The sequence below is a fragment of the Heptranchias perlo genome, chromosome X (assembly GCF_035084215.1).
Source record: "Heptranchias perlo isolate sHepPer1 chromosome X, sHepPer1.hap1, whole genome shotgun sequence".
Lineage (NCBI taxonomy): Eukaryota > Metazoa > Chordata > Chondrichthyes > Hexanchiformes > Hexanchidae > Heptranchias > Heptranchias perlo.
This window is the reverse complement of record NC_090370.1, coordinates 13,655,186-13,668,722: the sequence shown is the minus strand read 5'-3', so window position 1 is coordinate 13,668,722 and position 13,537 is coordinate 13,655,186. Positions and strand designations below refer to the sequence as shown.

Genomic DNA, 13,537 nt, shown 5'->3' with positions numbered 1-13,537 from the left:
GTCTAGTGAGGATTCATTCTGGGAAAACCACGTACCAGGCAAGCTCAGCTAATAATATTTTTGCGTTAGAGACTTCATGTAGTGCCACCTTATATACGAATACTGGTCACATGCTGGGGCTTCAGTTCATTTTGACGTACAGCTAGTCTAGCTAACTAAGGAATCAAAAGCCTAAAGCCCGTAACCCTCTTACCTGAATGTCGGGAGGGGTACATGGGAGGATGAAGATGATCCCACAATGTAGGTAATGTATCTTTCTTCTTCATTTACCTTTCTCCACACACCATACAAGATTAAGAATGTGGTGTAATGATTAGTAGGAGAGAGGCCATAGTAGCTGCCAGGGCAAAGCAAAAGAATTACCACTGACACCTGTCAAATCTCAACAATGTTCAGTCAATGTACGGAAGTTACTCCACAAACCTAAACCGACCCATACTGGTAGATGCACAAACCCAACCAATCACAACTGGGCAAATCAGGATTCACGTTCCTGGTAGCAGATATTTGATGGACCTGAAATTTTACCACCTTATTCATTGCCCTCATTAGCTTAGGGGGAAGGGTTCTAACTCATCAAATAGGGGCATTCAGAGATCTCTTTGGGGCTGACACAATCAATGCACTTTGGCAGCTAAAATCCTCTGGGTTATTTGTCCGGCGCCTGAGAGGTGAGCTCTGATTGGTGTGCAGCACCAATCAGCAACAGATTAGATCAGCAATGCCTCTTGGGGAACAACCAGAAATATCTTGCTTGAGCCTAGTTTGGAGCATGGCACCTATCGCCAGGTAGTGCCAGGTTTGTTTCATGACAGAGCGGCTAGATCTCTTTGCCCTTGGCAGCTCTAGACTGGGAAAGGCTAGAATCTGTTTGCCGGCAAGTTCTGAGAGATGCAGGTGGCCAGATACATTTTGAACAGTGACGCCTCACTGGGACTGGCCCTCTTTCTTTTGCCTCGTGACTCTTTGATTCCCCCCTCCCTCAATCAATTCTGTTGTATATAATACATGACGTTCGATTCAAGTGTCCCTGATGAATATAAATCCAAATCCCAATGCAATTGTCACATGTCAGCAGTCCAGTGTTTGTGGGAGAGGCAATGCAAGTATCGACCACGGCCATCAGCAGTGTTAATTAGGCTAACACGTTTAATGCAGCGCTTAAAGCTTTTGGCAAAATGGGAAATCAACATTGCATTGATTTGCAATATAGTGCCATTAGATTACGGTAGTTCTTTCAATAACTATAAATATGTGAGGGTTGTACTTTGTCCCTCTTTTATTTGAACTGAAAAAAAAGTTACGGTGCTGGCATGACCGCAGTCGACATCAGCAAACTTTCGACAAACCTAAAAAAAAAACGTGAACTTTCACAACCAGGAGAACAAAAATTGCAGTAGCAAGAAGTTATACAAACTTCTGACCTACAATTTCTGCAGGAATTTTGAGGAATATTCAGTGCAATGTCACGAAAGGAGCAGAAAACTTGGCTGGGGAAAAACGAATCGGTGCACCGATGAGCACTTGGGTTTATATATTAAATAAAGGCAAGATGCCACGTGCAAAGTCTCGGGTGATAAAAAGTCATCAGATCAGTGTGTGTATAGTTTCCCTAGAATGTATCCATGTCTGGATTAACACCTATATAGCAGGTGGGAGATGCTGAATAAAGAAATACCATTTTACACACTTTGAGTCTATTCATGGAATAGTCTAGTATTTTGTATTCAACCTCTTTCAAACTGTATTGCTCCTTTGGTTTTACCTGGATTTCCTGAGGCCCATCACATGTGAATGGGTGGGAAGACTCTTCACACACAGCAAGGCTTCGCACCAACTTTAACTTGGAATTGGACTGAAAGAAAAAATAAAAGGGTTTTTTAAAATGTACTGAGGGCACACAGGCAAATCTGAGCCACGGCCTGGTTTTGCACCCCCCCCCCCCCCCCACCTCCCCCCAAATTTTCCCCCTTCATTTCCTGAAGGTGGTGACTCACACTGTAGTGTAGCTCCACAGTTGCCTGGAGCACTTCAGTACATCACCCAACATGCTCATCACATGGCAAGTGGAACTGCCAGGTTATTCAACTGTGGGAGGCATCAGAATCAAATGCGATCCTGTACGTGCCCAATGTCCACACACACTTTACAGCAGAGGTCACTAGACAGTGATCAGTGGCAGTAACTGGCTGATTCTTCCCCACCCCGCCCCATCCATAGCTCAGGGATGCCGACAACTTCGCTGAAACTGGCTAATTCAGCACGGACCACATATTGAATCTAGGACCTTGGTTCTCAGTATGGTTTAGTACCACACAATACAATGCACTTAATCACTGAGCCATCGAGTTTAAAAAAAATCTAACAGGTCACTTAAAAATGTTAACTCAGAACTTCATCATGATACCGAAGAATCCTGTGCAATTTCCCACAAAATGGTATCTACTCCACCCCCTCCGCCCCAAAAAAAACTATCAGTATACAAACATTTCCAGAAAGCTGTAATTCAGCTTTTTATGAGCCCCAGAGAGTTCGGTGTTCAACTCAATGAAGTCAGGATTGAAATTATTTTCCATAATAAATGGAAAAATTATGAGCACATTCTGACCTTGGATCGCTTCCTCGAATGCCCATGGTTTTGTGTTCTTCGCTGAAATGAAACAGGGACCACATCAGTAAGTTAGGAAACTTTCTTTTGCTAGTTTCATTGACAATACGAGCCCAATTTCAGGAGGAGAAACTGTGCTCCAGTCTGCTGCCCAACCTAGGAGCCAGTCACATTTCCTTCAAATTTTCGAATACCTCACCAATTAATGCTAATTCCATGTGAACGGAAGTGGTGTCACATCTTTGCTTAAAGAGGAACTGTATTCAAAACAATTGCCACATAACCTGCATGCTATAAAGGACATATTATACATTTGCCAGTATGTCTCATTGCCCCTGGTTCTAAGTTCTATATTTTACAGACAGTGATTGCAGGCATTTTGTGCAGCCCTGCAGAGACATTATGAAGTTCCACTCCAGTGACATTATAAATGAGCTCACTGTTGCTATTCACAATGTCACCTCAGAGGGTAATTTTACATAAAATGTCTTTTCCCAAGCTACATTTACCAAGACCTTTTAAAGCATAAAAATTAAGAGGTTTGAATGAGCAGACCAAATAAGTAGTTGTGGGTCAGAATCACCGAGTCACACATACACTTTCAACCAGCTGCTAACAGACTGGCCTCGACAGGGGCCTGCTCATCCTCTCAGCGGGGGAATGTAATGCAGTGCAAGAGCAACATTTAATAAAGGTGACAGGAATATGTCAAACTAAATTTGTCTCATACATTAAAACACACTCAATAATGTATGAGGTGACAACTCACCAAAGTCAGGATTAGTTTATTACTGTTCTAGAACACTGTATTTACCATTCAATTGCCAAACCCAGCTTCAAATGGGCATGGTAGCAAAGTAACAGACATTCAAGGGAATTGAAATCAGTGCTGTGAATAAACCACTGTTGCACTTTTTGTACCCAGTCTCAGCAACAAGCACTTGAAGGTCATATATACTACAGCCTAGGTGCAGAGTAATTCTCACTCCACTTCACCTCCACAATGTGACTTAACCCTTAACCCCCAACTGCAACTGTGTGAAATTTGCCCCATTTGTCACACCAGCCATCCTTGGAGCTTCTCAGAGTGAGAATAACAATTTTGTAGTCATTTTTGTGCTGTGGGCCCATACCCACTAAGGAGTGCGTGTAAGACTGTCCAAACTCGTTTCATGAAACAGTCTTATAAGCCAGCAGACACAGAGGATTTTCCCATCACTACAGGCTGGATTAAACCCTAGTTCCAGAGGTGAGACAGCGCACTGCTAATCCCGTGCGCCATCTGGAGATGATACATGAGAATACTATTTAGCACTCTATATTTCACCAACTCTACCTTGACATCCACTGTTAGAAGTGTTCACAATGGCCATTAAGTATGTATTCTGAAAACCACAAAGTACATTTGCTATCAAAGCAGCTTTAGGGAGCGCGATAAGCACAAATACCAGGCCATTTCTTTTAGCCACGAGCTTCTCACCTGGAACTCCAGCTGTGCATTTGGGTCTTCACCGTCTTTTTCCACCTCCTCTGTACTGGATGTTCTGTATGCAGATTTATTTTTAATTAAAGATTCCTCCACCAATTTCTTCTCAGATTCCTTCATGATTTCCAAAGTTTCTTGAGTGTTATTACTATTGGACATCTTCAGAATATGAAAACAATTAAGGGTGTGCTAGTGTGCTATGCAGCAGAGACCTGTGACAGATATAAAAAGGTTAGCTCATTGGAATAATATAAATGACAAAATGAAACTAATATTTTGATTCTTAGGGTGTGCAAGTAATGCATGTCATTTTGTATTAGCCAAATTAGGAAAATTAGCCACATTTCCCTCTACAAGATGTTAAATATGTGGGCAAAAGCCATCACTTATTGATAACTAGTCACAGATTTCCTCTCTGACATTTATACATCAACATTTTTATTTAAATTGAGCTGTACAATGTGTCTTCCTTGGCTCAGTGGTACCACTCTTGCCTCTGAGTCAGAAGGTCATGGATTCAAGCTCCATTCCAGAGATTTGAACTCATAATCTAAACTGACACTCCAGTGAAGTACTGAGGGAATGCTGCACTGTCGGAGGTGCCGTCTTTCAGATGAGACGTTGAACCGAGGTCCCGTCTGCCCTCTCAGGTCGATGCAAAAAATCCCATGGCACTATTTGAAGAGGAGCAGGGGAGTTCTCCTGGTGTCCTGACCAATACTGATCCCTCAACCAACATCACTAAAACAGGTTATCTGGTCATTATCTCATTACTGTTTGAGGGATCTTGCTATGCATAAACCGACTGCCGCATTTCCCTACATTACAACAGTGATTACACTTCAAAAGTACTTCATTGGCTGTAAGGCGCTTTGGGACGTCCTGAGGTCATGAAAGGTGCTATATAAATGTCATTTCTTTCTTCCATTACAATTTCTCTGATCAGAGTACATCACAGATGACATGCTATGTTACAAATCATGCATAGATACAGGGGCTTACACAGTTCAGGATATTTGGGTGCCACCCTCATTACCACTACTGAAGTCATTCCTTGGCTGGAAACTATAGGCTGAGCGCGCGGGTCAGGAACCTGTTGAGTGGTGGGTGGCCCCCTGTGAGTTGTTAGGATGGTAATAGGGTGCTGGGTTCACCCCAATCATCAGTTAGTCCCTGACTCCATTTAGCTGTATGGGGAGAGGAGAGATTTAAATAGAATATTTCTGTAGTGCATATTTTATTTGTTCCATTTCGCAAATATTCTCCAAGTGCTTTACCCAGTTTCTTGTGGAGGTCTGTCAGTTATGCCACACCTTGTTATCAACAGGAATTGCGCAGGGACTGTGCAAGCCAGGTAGGAGTAGGTAACTTGACATTTTCCCCTCCCCTCCCTAGCCCATGGATGTTGAGGCCATTATTCATAAGTGACTTGCAAGAGAATACTTCTTGCAATTTTTAAAATACTTTTATTTAAAACAAAGGGTCATCAATTTAAAATGATCACTGAGAGTGAGGACAGCGGTCAGGAGAATTTGCTTTACACAGAGTTGTTGGGAGCATGGAATGCTTTGCCACATGGAGTTGCTGCATCTTTTATGGGAAAAACAGATAAATATTTGAAGTACAGGATGATACAGGGCTGTGAGGAGAGAGTAAAGCAGTGGGATTTGTTTTGGATTAACCTAGCAAAGAGCTGGTACAATGGGCCAAATGGCCTCCTTTTGTGCTGCAACTTCCACTGATGCACTAGTTTAGTACTCAGTGCTGTGGTGTTCTTCCATTCCCCAGATCTGAAGCACTGTTCATTTATATGAAGGGGTTTACTGTTACACCACCCCACCCACTTCAAATTAATCCCACCCTATCCTTACTCTTCCGGAATTAGCATATACTATCTATCATGTCATTTTTTGGCTTCTGATTTATATGGTATTTGTCATTCGAAATAAATTCTCGAACCACTCAAGTGTGCAGGCAAGGTATCCAAGTGATATCTGGCACTGGTCCCTCACACTGTAGACTGCTTATTGTGATGGATTGATGAGTCAGTTTTTGTTTTTAAACCCTTGTTTGTTTCTTATCTTCTGCTTTTTTCACTACTGTTCATTTGAAAGTGAAAAAAAACGCATAAAAATACTAAGTGCTGATGACATCGGAAAACATCTAAATTGGAGGGATTACTGAGCACAGCAGTGTGAGGGAACGAACATCAGTTCTTTTGAGTTTGAAATCTCTCCAGTAATGATTCCATTCTCCCATCAGTGTGTCCCCCTTTCAGGTGAAGAGACTCGCTTATGAGTTAACACTGTCATAATAAAGTGCCTGAATAAAGAGGCTCAATCAGGTGACAGACTAAAACTACCAGAACGTACCAATGTCACTCTGTGGACAAAATTCCCAGTATGCAGCTTAAAGACGCCTACCCTCAGTCTAATGAACACCACATCTTAGAGCAGGGAAGGGAGGCACGTAACACACCAGCATTTTTTTTTCAACAATTGACAGCAACACTGGCCCTTCACAGAGCATGTCAGAATTTGCTGTCTGTTGCAGCCATATGCACCCCCTTCCAACAATGTAACCTTAGTCTCACTGTGAGCAACTCCACAGGAGATCACAAGACAATTACAGATGTGGAAGGCCATATGACCCATCTTAGCTCATCCATCCAGAATGGTCCTAACGTCCCTTCATTGCAACATCCAATTGATTCTTAAATATTCCAAGGTTTTCAACTCTACTACTCTGTCCAAGAGTCCATTCCATGTATTGATCATTTCGTAAGAAGAAGAAATTCCCATTATCATTCCTAAATTTGCTTTTTACCAATTGGAACCTGTGGCCCCTTGTCTTACTCTCGCAATTTAAAGTCGTTTTCCAGATCGACCTTGAACATACTCCAAACTGTTTACTATTTTATATACAACCAGAAGTTCACCTCTCAGATGTTTCCATTCATAACTGAAAAGCCCAAATTTCTCTAATCTTTCCTCATAACCCCCAATACTAGAAATCAACCTTGTGGCTCTCCTCTGCACTGCCTCCAAAAGGTTGAATGTCTCCCTCGTTCCTCAGTGATCAGAACTGGACAGAGTACTCAAGATGTGGTCCGACTGGAGCACTGTACAGTTTGATCACAACTTCCTATGACTTGTATTCTACTGTTTTGGCCATGGAATTCAGCAGTCTATTGACTTTGTTGACCTACGTTGTTCGGACATGTTGAGCACTCCGGCTATAAGACTCCTAGGTCTTTTTCAACTTCACCCTTCGCTATTTCCACAACATTTATGGAGTTCGTATGTTGCCTATTTTTCCTTCCTATGTGCAGTACTTCACATTTGTCTTTATTAAATTTCATCTGTCATTGTTCTGCCCACCCACATATTTTGTCCAGATCATTCTGTAATTTATGCAAGATCCGCCAGTAAAATTTAGATATTTCCTCCACCCCACCGCAGTGCATCTGTAACCAGCCATTTGAGAGTAGATAAGAATGGGCCATACTCTAGTATGGAGAAATGACTCCCAATTAAAACAGGAATTTAAAATGGTGACATTCTGAAACACCTAAAAAGTAATGCTGGTCAAATCTATGGGAGCTATTTATGGACCTCTACCTTCAGTAACTTCAAGGCAACACAAGAAATCCAGGCAAACCAAGCCAGTTCAGAAAACCCTGCATAAAACTCTTACCAGGTGCTGGAGCCGGTGGTAATTTTGTGCTAAACCCGTATCACATAAAAAGCAAATGTTCCTCTTGTGGTCAAGAAGTGGTGCCTCAATGGAACTGGACCTGTTCAGTGCTGGCAAATGTGCATCTCATGTTGGTGATACTTGTGGAGTTCTCTGGATCGAGTACAGTATGTCTATGGTCAAAGCATGCCGCTGTCTCTCCTGAGCTCCCTGTGGAGATAAAAGACAAGCTATCAGATAATATAAATTTCATTTTTTAAAATGGGCCCTACCTGTCAAAACTGTTTCATAAACAATAGGTGTTTCTAACATCTTTTGCTTTCAGCACTAAATTTCCTTGGGAGGACAAAGTGACTATGATGCCTTTAACTGAACATACAGAAGGAGCAGTGAGAATCCACTCAGCCACAGGGTGTCTATGACAGTCTGTCCAAGGTCCTTAAAGCACGCTCTTTCTACCAACAGAGACACATTTTCTAAATGAGGACTGGGTACGTTAAGTGTGTTCTGACAGACAACATGCAAGGTAACATATATGATATATATGGAGGATAAAACAATTAAACCCTGAAAAGCACCAAGGGAGAGAAGTTTGGGCACAGTCTATTCTACAGAGGTAGCTCCTTATTGTAAAATATGAAGCTGAGCTCAAAACCAGCATCCAGTCTAGATCCATAATAGTTTGCGGTTGAAGTAACTTGTTGAGTTTCTAAAACAGAATGTGATCATTACAAGTGTTTGAAGTGAGGGGATCTTGCAAGAACAGGAAAGGAGTCAGGTTGCAATCTAAAACATCCCCTTTTCTGTGCACCTCTCCATACAGACACATTTACACCATATTTCTCCAGCATTAATTGTTACTTTTCTTCTCTGCCTCAAACAGCTTGGGCTTTTCAAAGCCAAAAGCTTTAAGGAGACTTACTTTGTGCATTTGAAGAGATCATTATCCATAAGCTGTGAAATGGTTTAGCAGTTTCTATGGACTTAGAAAGATTTAAGTCAGGTTCCTTATCATAGAAATGCTTTCCTGAAGTTTGAAGTCAGGGAATAAAGGCAGATTCCAACGGGGAACAAATCGCTCCCGAAATAACAGAGGAGCTCAATAGCGTTCTCCGTTTTTAAAAGGCGAAATGGAGGAGCAAGTTCCGGCGTTTGCACACGCGCGGTGAAACGGGGAAATCCGGAACTCGCTCGTGCTGATTCGCCGGCGAAATGACAGCTTCGAATTAAAGGGACATCGCACACTGCAATCAAAGAAATCATGGAAAAATCGCCAACTTGCTTATCTGCCCACTGGAAAGTAACTAATTCCGCCACCAAACAGGTACGCTTAAAAATACAGGTCTAAACTAAGTTTCAACAGCACGGTAAGTCTTAATGACTGCTAAACAACAAAAAATTAACTTTTAAAAATGTGGAGTCACATATTACTACTTATTTTAATAGTTTTTGGTCATTAAAAAAAAATTTAATTAAAAAATTTAATTTTTAAAAACTTTTCCCTTCTCTTATTTAATTCAATTATTTCTTTGGCTTTTTATTTTAAAAAATTACATTTTTATTGACAATTACATACAGAATACTAACTTTCAATGAATGAAGTCTGCTTGCCTGTTTGAGCAATGCAGCCTGAATCTGTGGGCGGGACTTCTCTTCCTGACAGATTTTGTGGGCGTGTCTTCTCCTCTCTCAGACTTTTCCAGCCGCAGCAACTCACGCTGCTCACAGGCTGGGCTGATAGCGCACAATTTTTTTAAAGTGCAAATTCAAGTAATTCGACGCCACAGAGCCCACAGTAAGTCATTTTGTTAATTTAATTCGCAGGAGCGGCAGTGACCGTTGCCTCACTGCTCCGAGCGATTTCTGGCCCGTTGCAACTCTTCACGAAGGACCCAGTTGTCTATTGAGACTAGCTCAATGATGCAGTTTGCTTAAATATAGAAAAGTCTCGTGTCCAGTGCACGTCTGTCATATTCCAGATGTGCACTAGACATTACTGTTGCCTAGTAATTTCATCCTGGGTTATGACCTGGAGCCTGAAACTTACAAGCAATTCACTGACTTCTTATTAACCCCTAAGAATTTACAAGTACCTACAATTACAGATCCCACCACTTACATCGCCCACGTTTAACATCGGGCAAATAGCGCTAACCATTTACCATTACCGTAGGAGTCAATTACAAAGGTGTCGCTTATAACAGGGTAAGCACACCGGCAATTTCAGGCAGTTCAATAAGTTCTTCACACATAGTTATGGTATTTGTATTTAAATCTCTCCATGGGTCATTGTGTGTCTGTTTCAAGCCCACAATCTCTCTCCTTTACCAAGGAAGAAGATGCTGCCAAAGTCACAGTAAAAGAGGAGGTAGTTAAGAAACTAGATGGGCTTAAAAATTGATAAAGAGGTATTGGAAAGGCTGGCTGTACTTAAAGTAGATAAGTCACCTGGTCCAGATGGGATGCATCCTAGAGTACTGAAGGAAGTAAGGGTGGAAATTGCGGAGGTACTGCCCATAATCTTCCAATCATCCTTAGATACGGGGATGGTGCCAGAGGACTGGAGGATTGCAAATGTTACACCCTTGTTCAAAAAAGGGTGTAAGGATAAACCCAGCAACTATAGGCCAGTCAGTTTAACCTCAGTGGTGGGGAAACTTTCAGAAACGATAATCCGGGACAAAATTAAGAGTCACTTGGACAAGCGTGGATTAATTAAGGAAAGCCAGCACGGATTTGTTAAAGGCAAATCGTGTTTAACTAACTTGAATGAGATTTTTGATGAGGTAACAGAGAGGGTCGATGAGAGCAATGCGGTTGATGTGGTGAATATAGACTTGCAAAAGGCGTTTGATAAAGTGTCGCATAATAGGCTTGTCAGCAAAGTTGAAGCCCATGGGATAAAAGGGGCAGTGGCGGCATGTATACAAAATTGGCTAAGTAACAGGAAACAGAGAGTAGTGGTGAATGGTTGTTTTCGGACTGGAGGGAGGTATACGGTGGTGTTCCCCAGGGATCGGTAGCAGGACCGTTGCTTTTCTTGATAGATATTAATGACTTGGATTTGGGTGTACAGGGCACAATTTCAAAATGTGCAAATGACACAAAACTGGGAAGGGTAGTGAACAGTGAGGAGGCTAGTGATTGACCTCAAGAGGACATAGATAGGCTGGTGGAATGGGCGGACACGTGGCAGATGAAATTTAACGCAGAGAAGTGTAAAGTGATACATTTTGGTAGGAAGAAGGAGGAGAGGCAATATAAACTAAAGGGTACAATTCTGGAAGGGGTGCAGGAACAGAGATATATGGGGGTATATGTGTACAAATCGTTGAAGATGGCCGGGCAGGATGAGAAAGCGGTTAAAAAAGCATACGGGATCCTGGACTTTATAAATAGAGGCATAGGGTACAAAAGTATGGAAGTCATGATGAACCTTTATAAAACATTGGTTTGCCCACAACTGGAGTATTGTGTCCAGTTCTGGGCACTGCACTTTAGGTATGATGTGAAGGCCTTAGAGAGAGTGCAGAAAAGATTTATTAGAATGATTCCAGGGATGAGGGATTTAGTTACATGGATAGACTGGCGAAGCTGGGGTTGTTTTCCTTGGAACAGAGACGGTTGCAAGGAGATTTGATATAGGTATTCAAAATCATGAAGGGTCTAGGCAGAATAGATAGAGAGAAACTGTTCCCATTGGCAGAAGGGTGAAGAACCAGAGGACATAGATTTAAGGTGATTGGCAAAAGAACCAAAGGTGACATGAGGAAAAACTTTTTTACACAGCAAGTGGTTAGAATCTGGAATGCACTGCCCGAGGGGGTGGTGGAGGCAGATTCAATCATGGCTTTGAAAAGGGAACTGGATAAGTACTTGAAGGGAAAAAATTTGCAGGGCTACGGGGATAGGGCAGGGGAGAGGGACTAGCTGGATTGCTCTTGCAGAGAACAGTCACGGACTCAGTGGGCCAAATGGCCTCCTTCTGTGCTGTAACCTTTCTATGATTGTTAACAATCACCTGTTGTGAACTAGAATCCCGCCATGGTTCAGTTACCAGTAACTGTTGCAGAGATTTAAGAAATCCTGTCCCTCCTGCATTTTATCAGTTCCCAATTTTTCGATCGATAATTTGAGAACATTGGAAAGCCTTTGGTTTAAATCCCAGACCAACCATCTGTTGATCCCTTTCCACGTTACATTTTGTCACCAATAACGGCGGGGAGGGAATTGGAATCCAGTCAGCCGTTGGTTTCCTTCTCTATTCCCATTTTCTCTTGGTGTCTCTAAAAGATAATACATCATCCAATGCTTGTAGCAGGCTAATCGTGTTAACACCAACTGCTATAAGCGGTGGGGACTGTATTTGTATTCCCATAGGGAATACATGAGCAGTGGCCTTAAAGGAACAGGCCAAGTTAACAGCTAAACATCACAACCATGTTCCAGATGCAGACTGTGAGTAGCACCATGGAGATCAGCTAGTTGTAATAATTTATGAAGATAAAAGTCAGTATTAATGGACACATTAAGTACATTTCTCACTGCACATAAATTTTGATGAGGTAAAGAAAAGTCAGATTAAAAATCTTGAAATTACAGAGATGGTTATGGTACATAACCATTAGTGTCAGAGAAGTACAAACAATACTTTAGTGGTGCTTCAGATGCCTTGTTGATATATACAAGATCATTCTTTAATATTACTTATTTTGCAAGAGGAATAAAGGATATAAGTATTATGGTGAAAATGACAATTATGGACGGCCCTTTTGTTCTTTTCATGCCTTTTCATTACCTCACTGAGATGATCTGTGCATATCATCCACCAGCTTTTTAAAAGCTCTGTTCACTGGCGATTAAACCGATTAGCTACCTCTCTGTGACAGCAGTGAGTATACTGGACTCTTGTATCTACCTACACAGCCAATTTCACACAGATGTGAGTTCATCATCGACCACACTGCGGCACAAAACTTAGTAACATAAACTACACAAGTTCTCACCTCTTTAGGGATTGAAGTCGGCCATCCCCAGGAAGTCCAATGGCCTGCACAAGTTTTGGCTTTGACATTAGTTAGCACATGTGTAACACAGCGGGAGGTAACAGTGACATTGAAACGAGGGGCATCAGTGCTGGGAAATGGAACGCTTCTTACTTTTGTCATCCAATGTCAAGATCAAGCACATCCAAGTCAGTTATAGCACGGGTCAGGTGCAACATGAAGCTCCCTGAACTCTTCCCAATAACATGCTTCAACCACAGATTTAGAAGTGTGAATTTTCCATTGCCCACACCAGTCACTTCTTGTGTAAGTTGAAGGAGACTGCCAATTAGCACTGAATTATGGTCAGCTTGGTGCTGTGGACTCAAGCCTACAGTAAGCAGGATTGAAGTGATTCAAACTGCTTTCACATAGGACCACTTTATAGCTCGCCATCCAGTCCCCTCAAAAAACGATTAACAAGAATATTACCTGGCAGCTGCACCCCACCCACCTCTCAACCTTGGACCATTTAAACAATAGGAATCTCAATACCTGGGTTTGCATGATATTGAGATGTGGGCCATACTGCAGTAATTATGGGAACGATAACCTCTACTGCCATATTAAGAAGCTTGAATGACATCACAAATTGCTGCCGAACCATCTAACCCAATGCATGATAACTATGGTCTGCATTAAAACAGGAATTAAATGAAATCCTAAGTATGTGAAATATAGATTCAATTACAGTCCATGTGA

General features: G+C 41.9%; 1 protein-coding gene across 10 annotated transcripts in view; it reads right to left on the bottom strand.

Moving 5' to 3' along the window:
* LOC137307292 (R3H domain-containing protein 2) overlaps positions 1–13,537 on the bottom strand; it is a 172,806-nt gene that overhangs the window by 96,365 nt on the left and 62,904 nt on the right. For 9 of the 10 annotated variants that reach the window (XR_010959098.1, XM_067976746.1, XM_067976751.1 and 6 more), the window contains exons 2-5: positions 7,791–8,000; positions 4,089–4,306; positions 2,609–2,650; positions 1,766–1,855 (exon numbers count right to left, since the gene is read on the bottom strand). Coding sequence is in view for 9 of the 10 variants with exons in the window: in XM_067976746.1 (XP_067832847.1) it covers positions 1,766–1,855; positions 2,609–2,650; positions 4,089–4,253 (297 nt within the window). In the remaining variant the exon portion in view is untranslated. Of the gene's footprint in view, positions 1–1,765; positions 1,856–2,608; positions 2,651–4,088; positions 4,307–5,096; positions 5,234–7,790; positions 8,001–13,537 lie in introns of those variants that run through there. The other variant, XM_067976748.1, reaches the window with a different exon arrangement.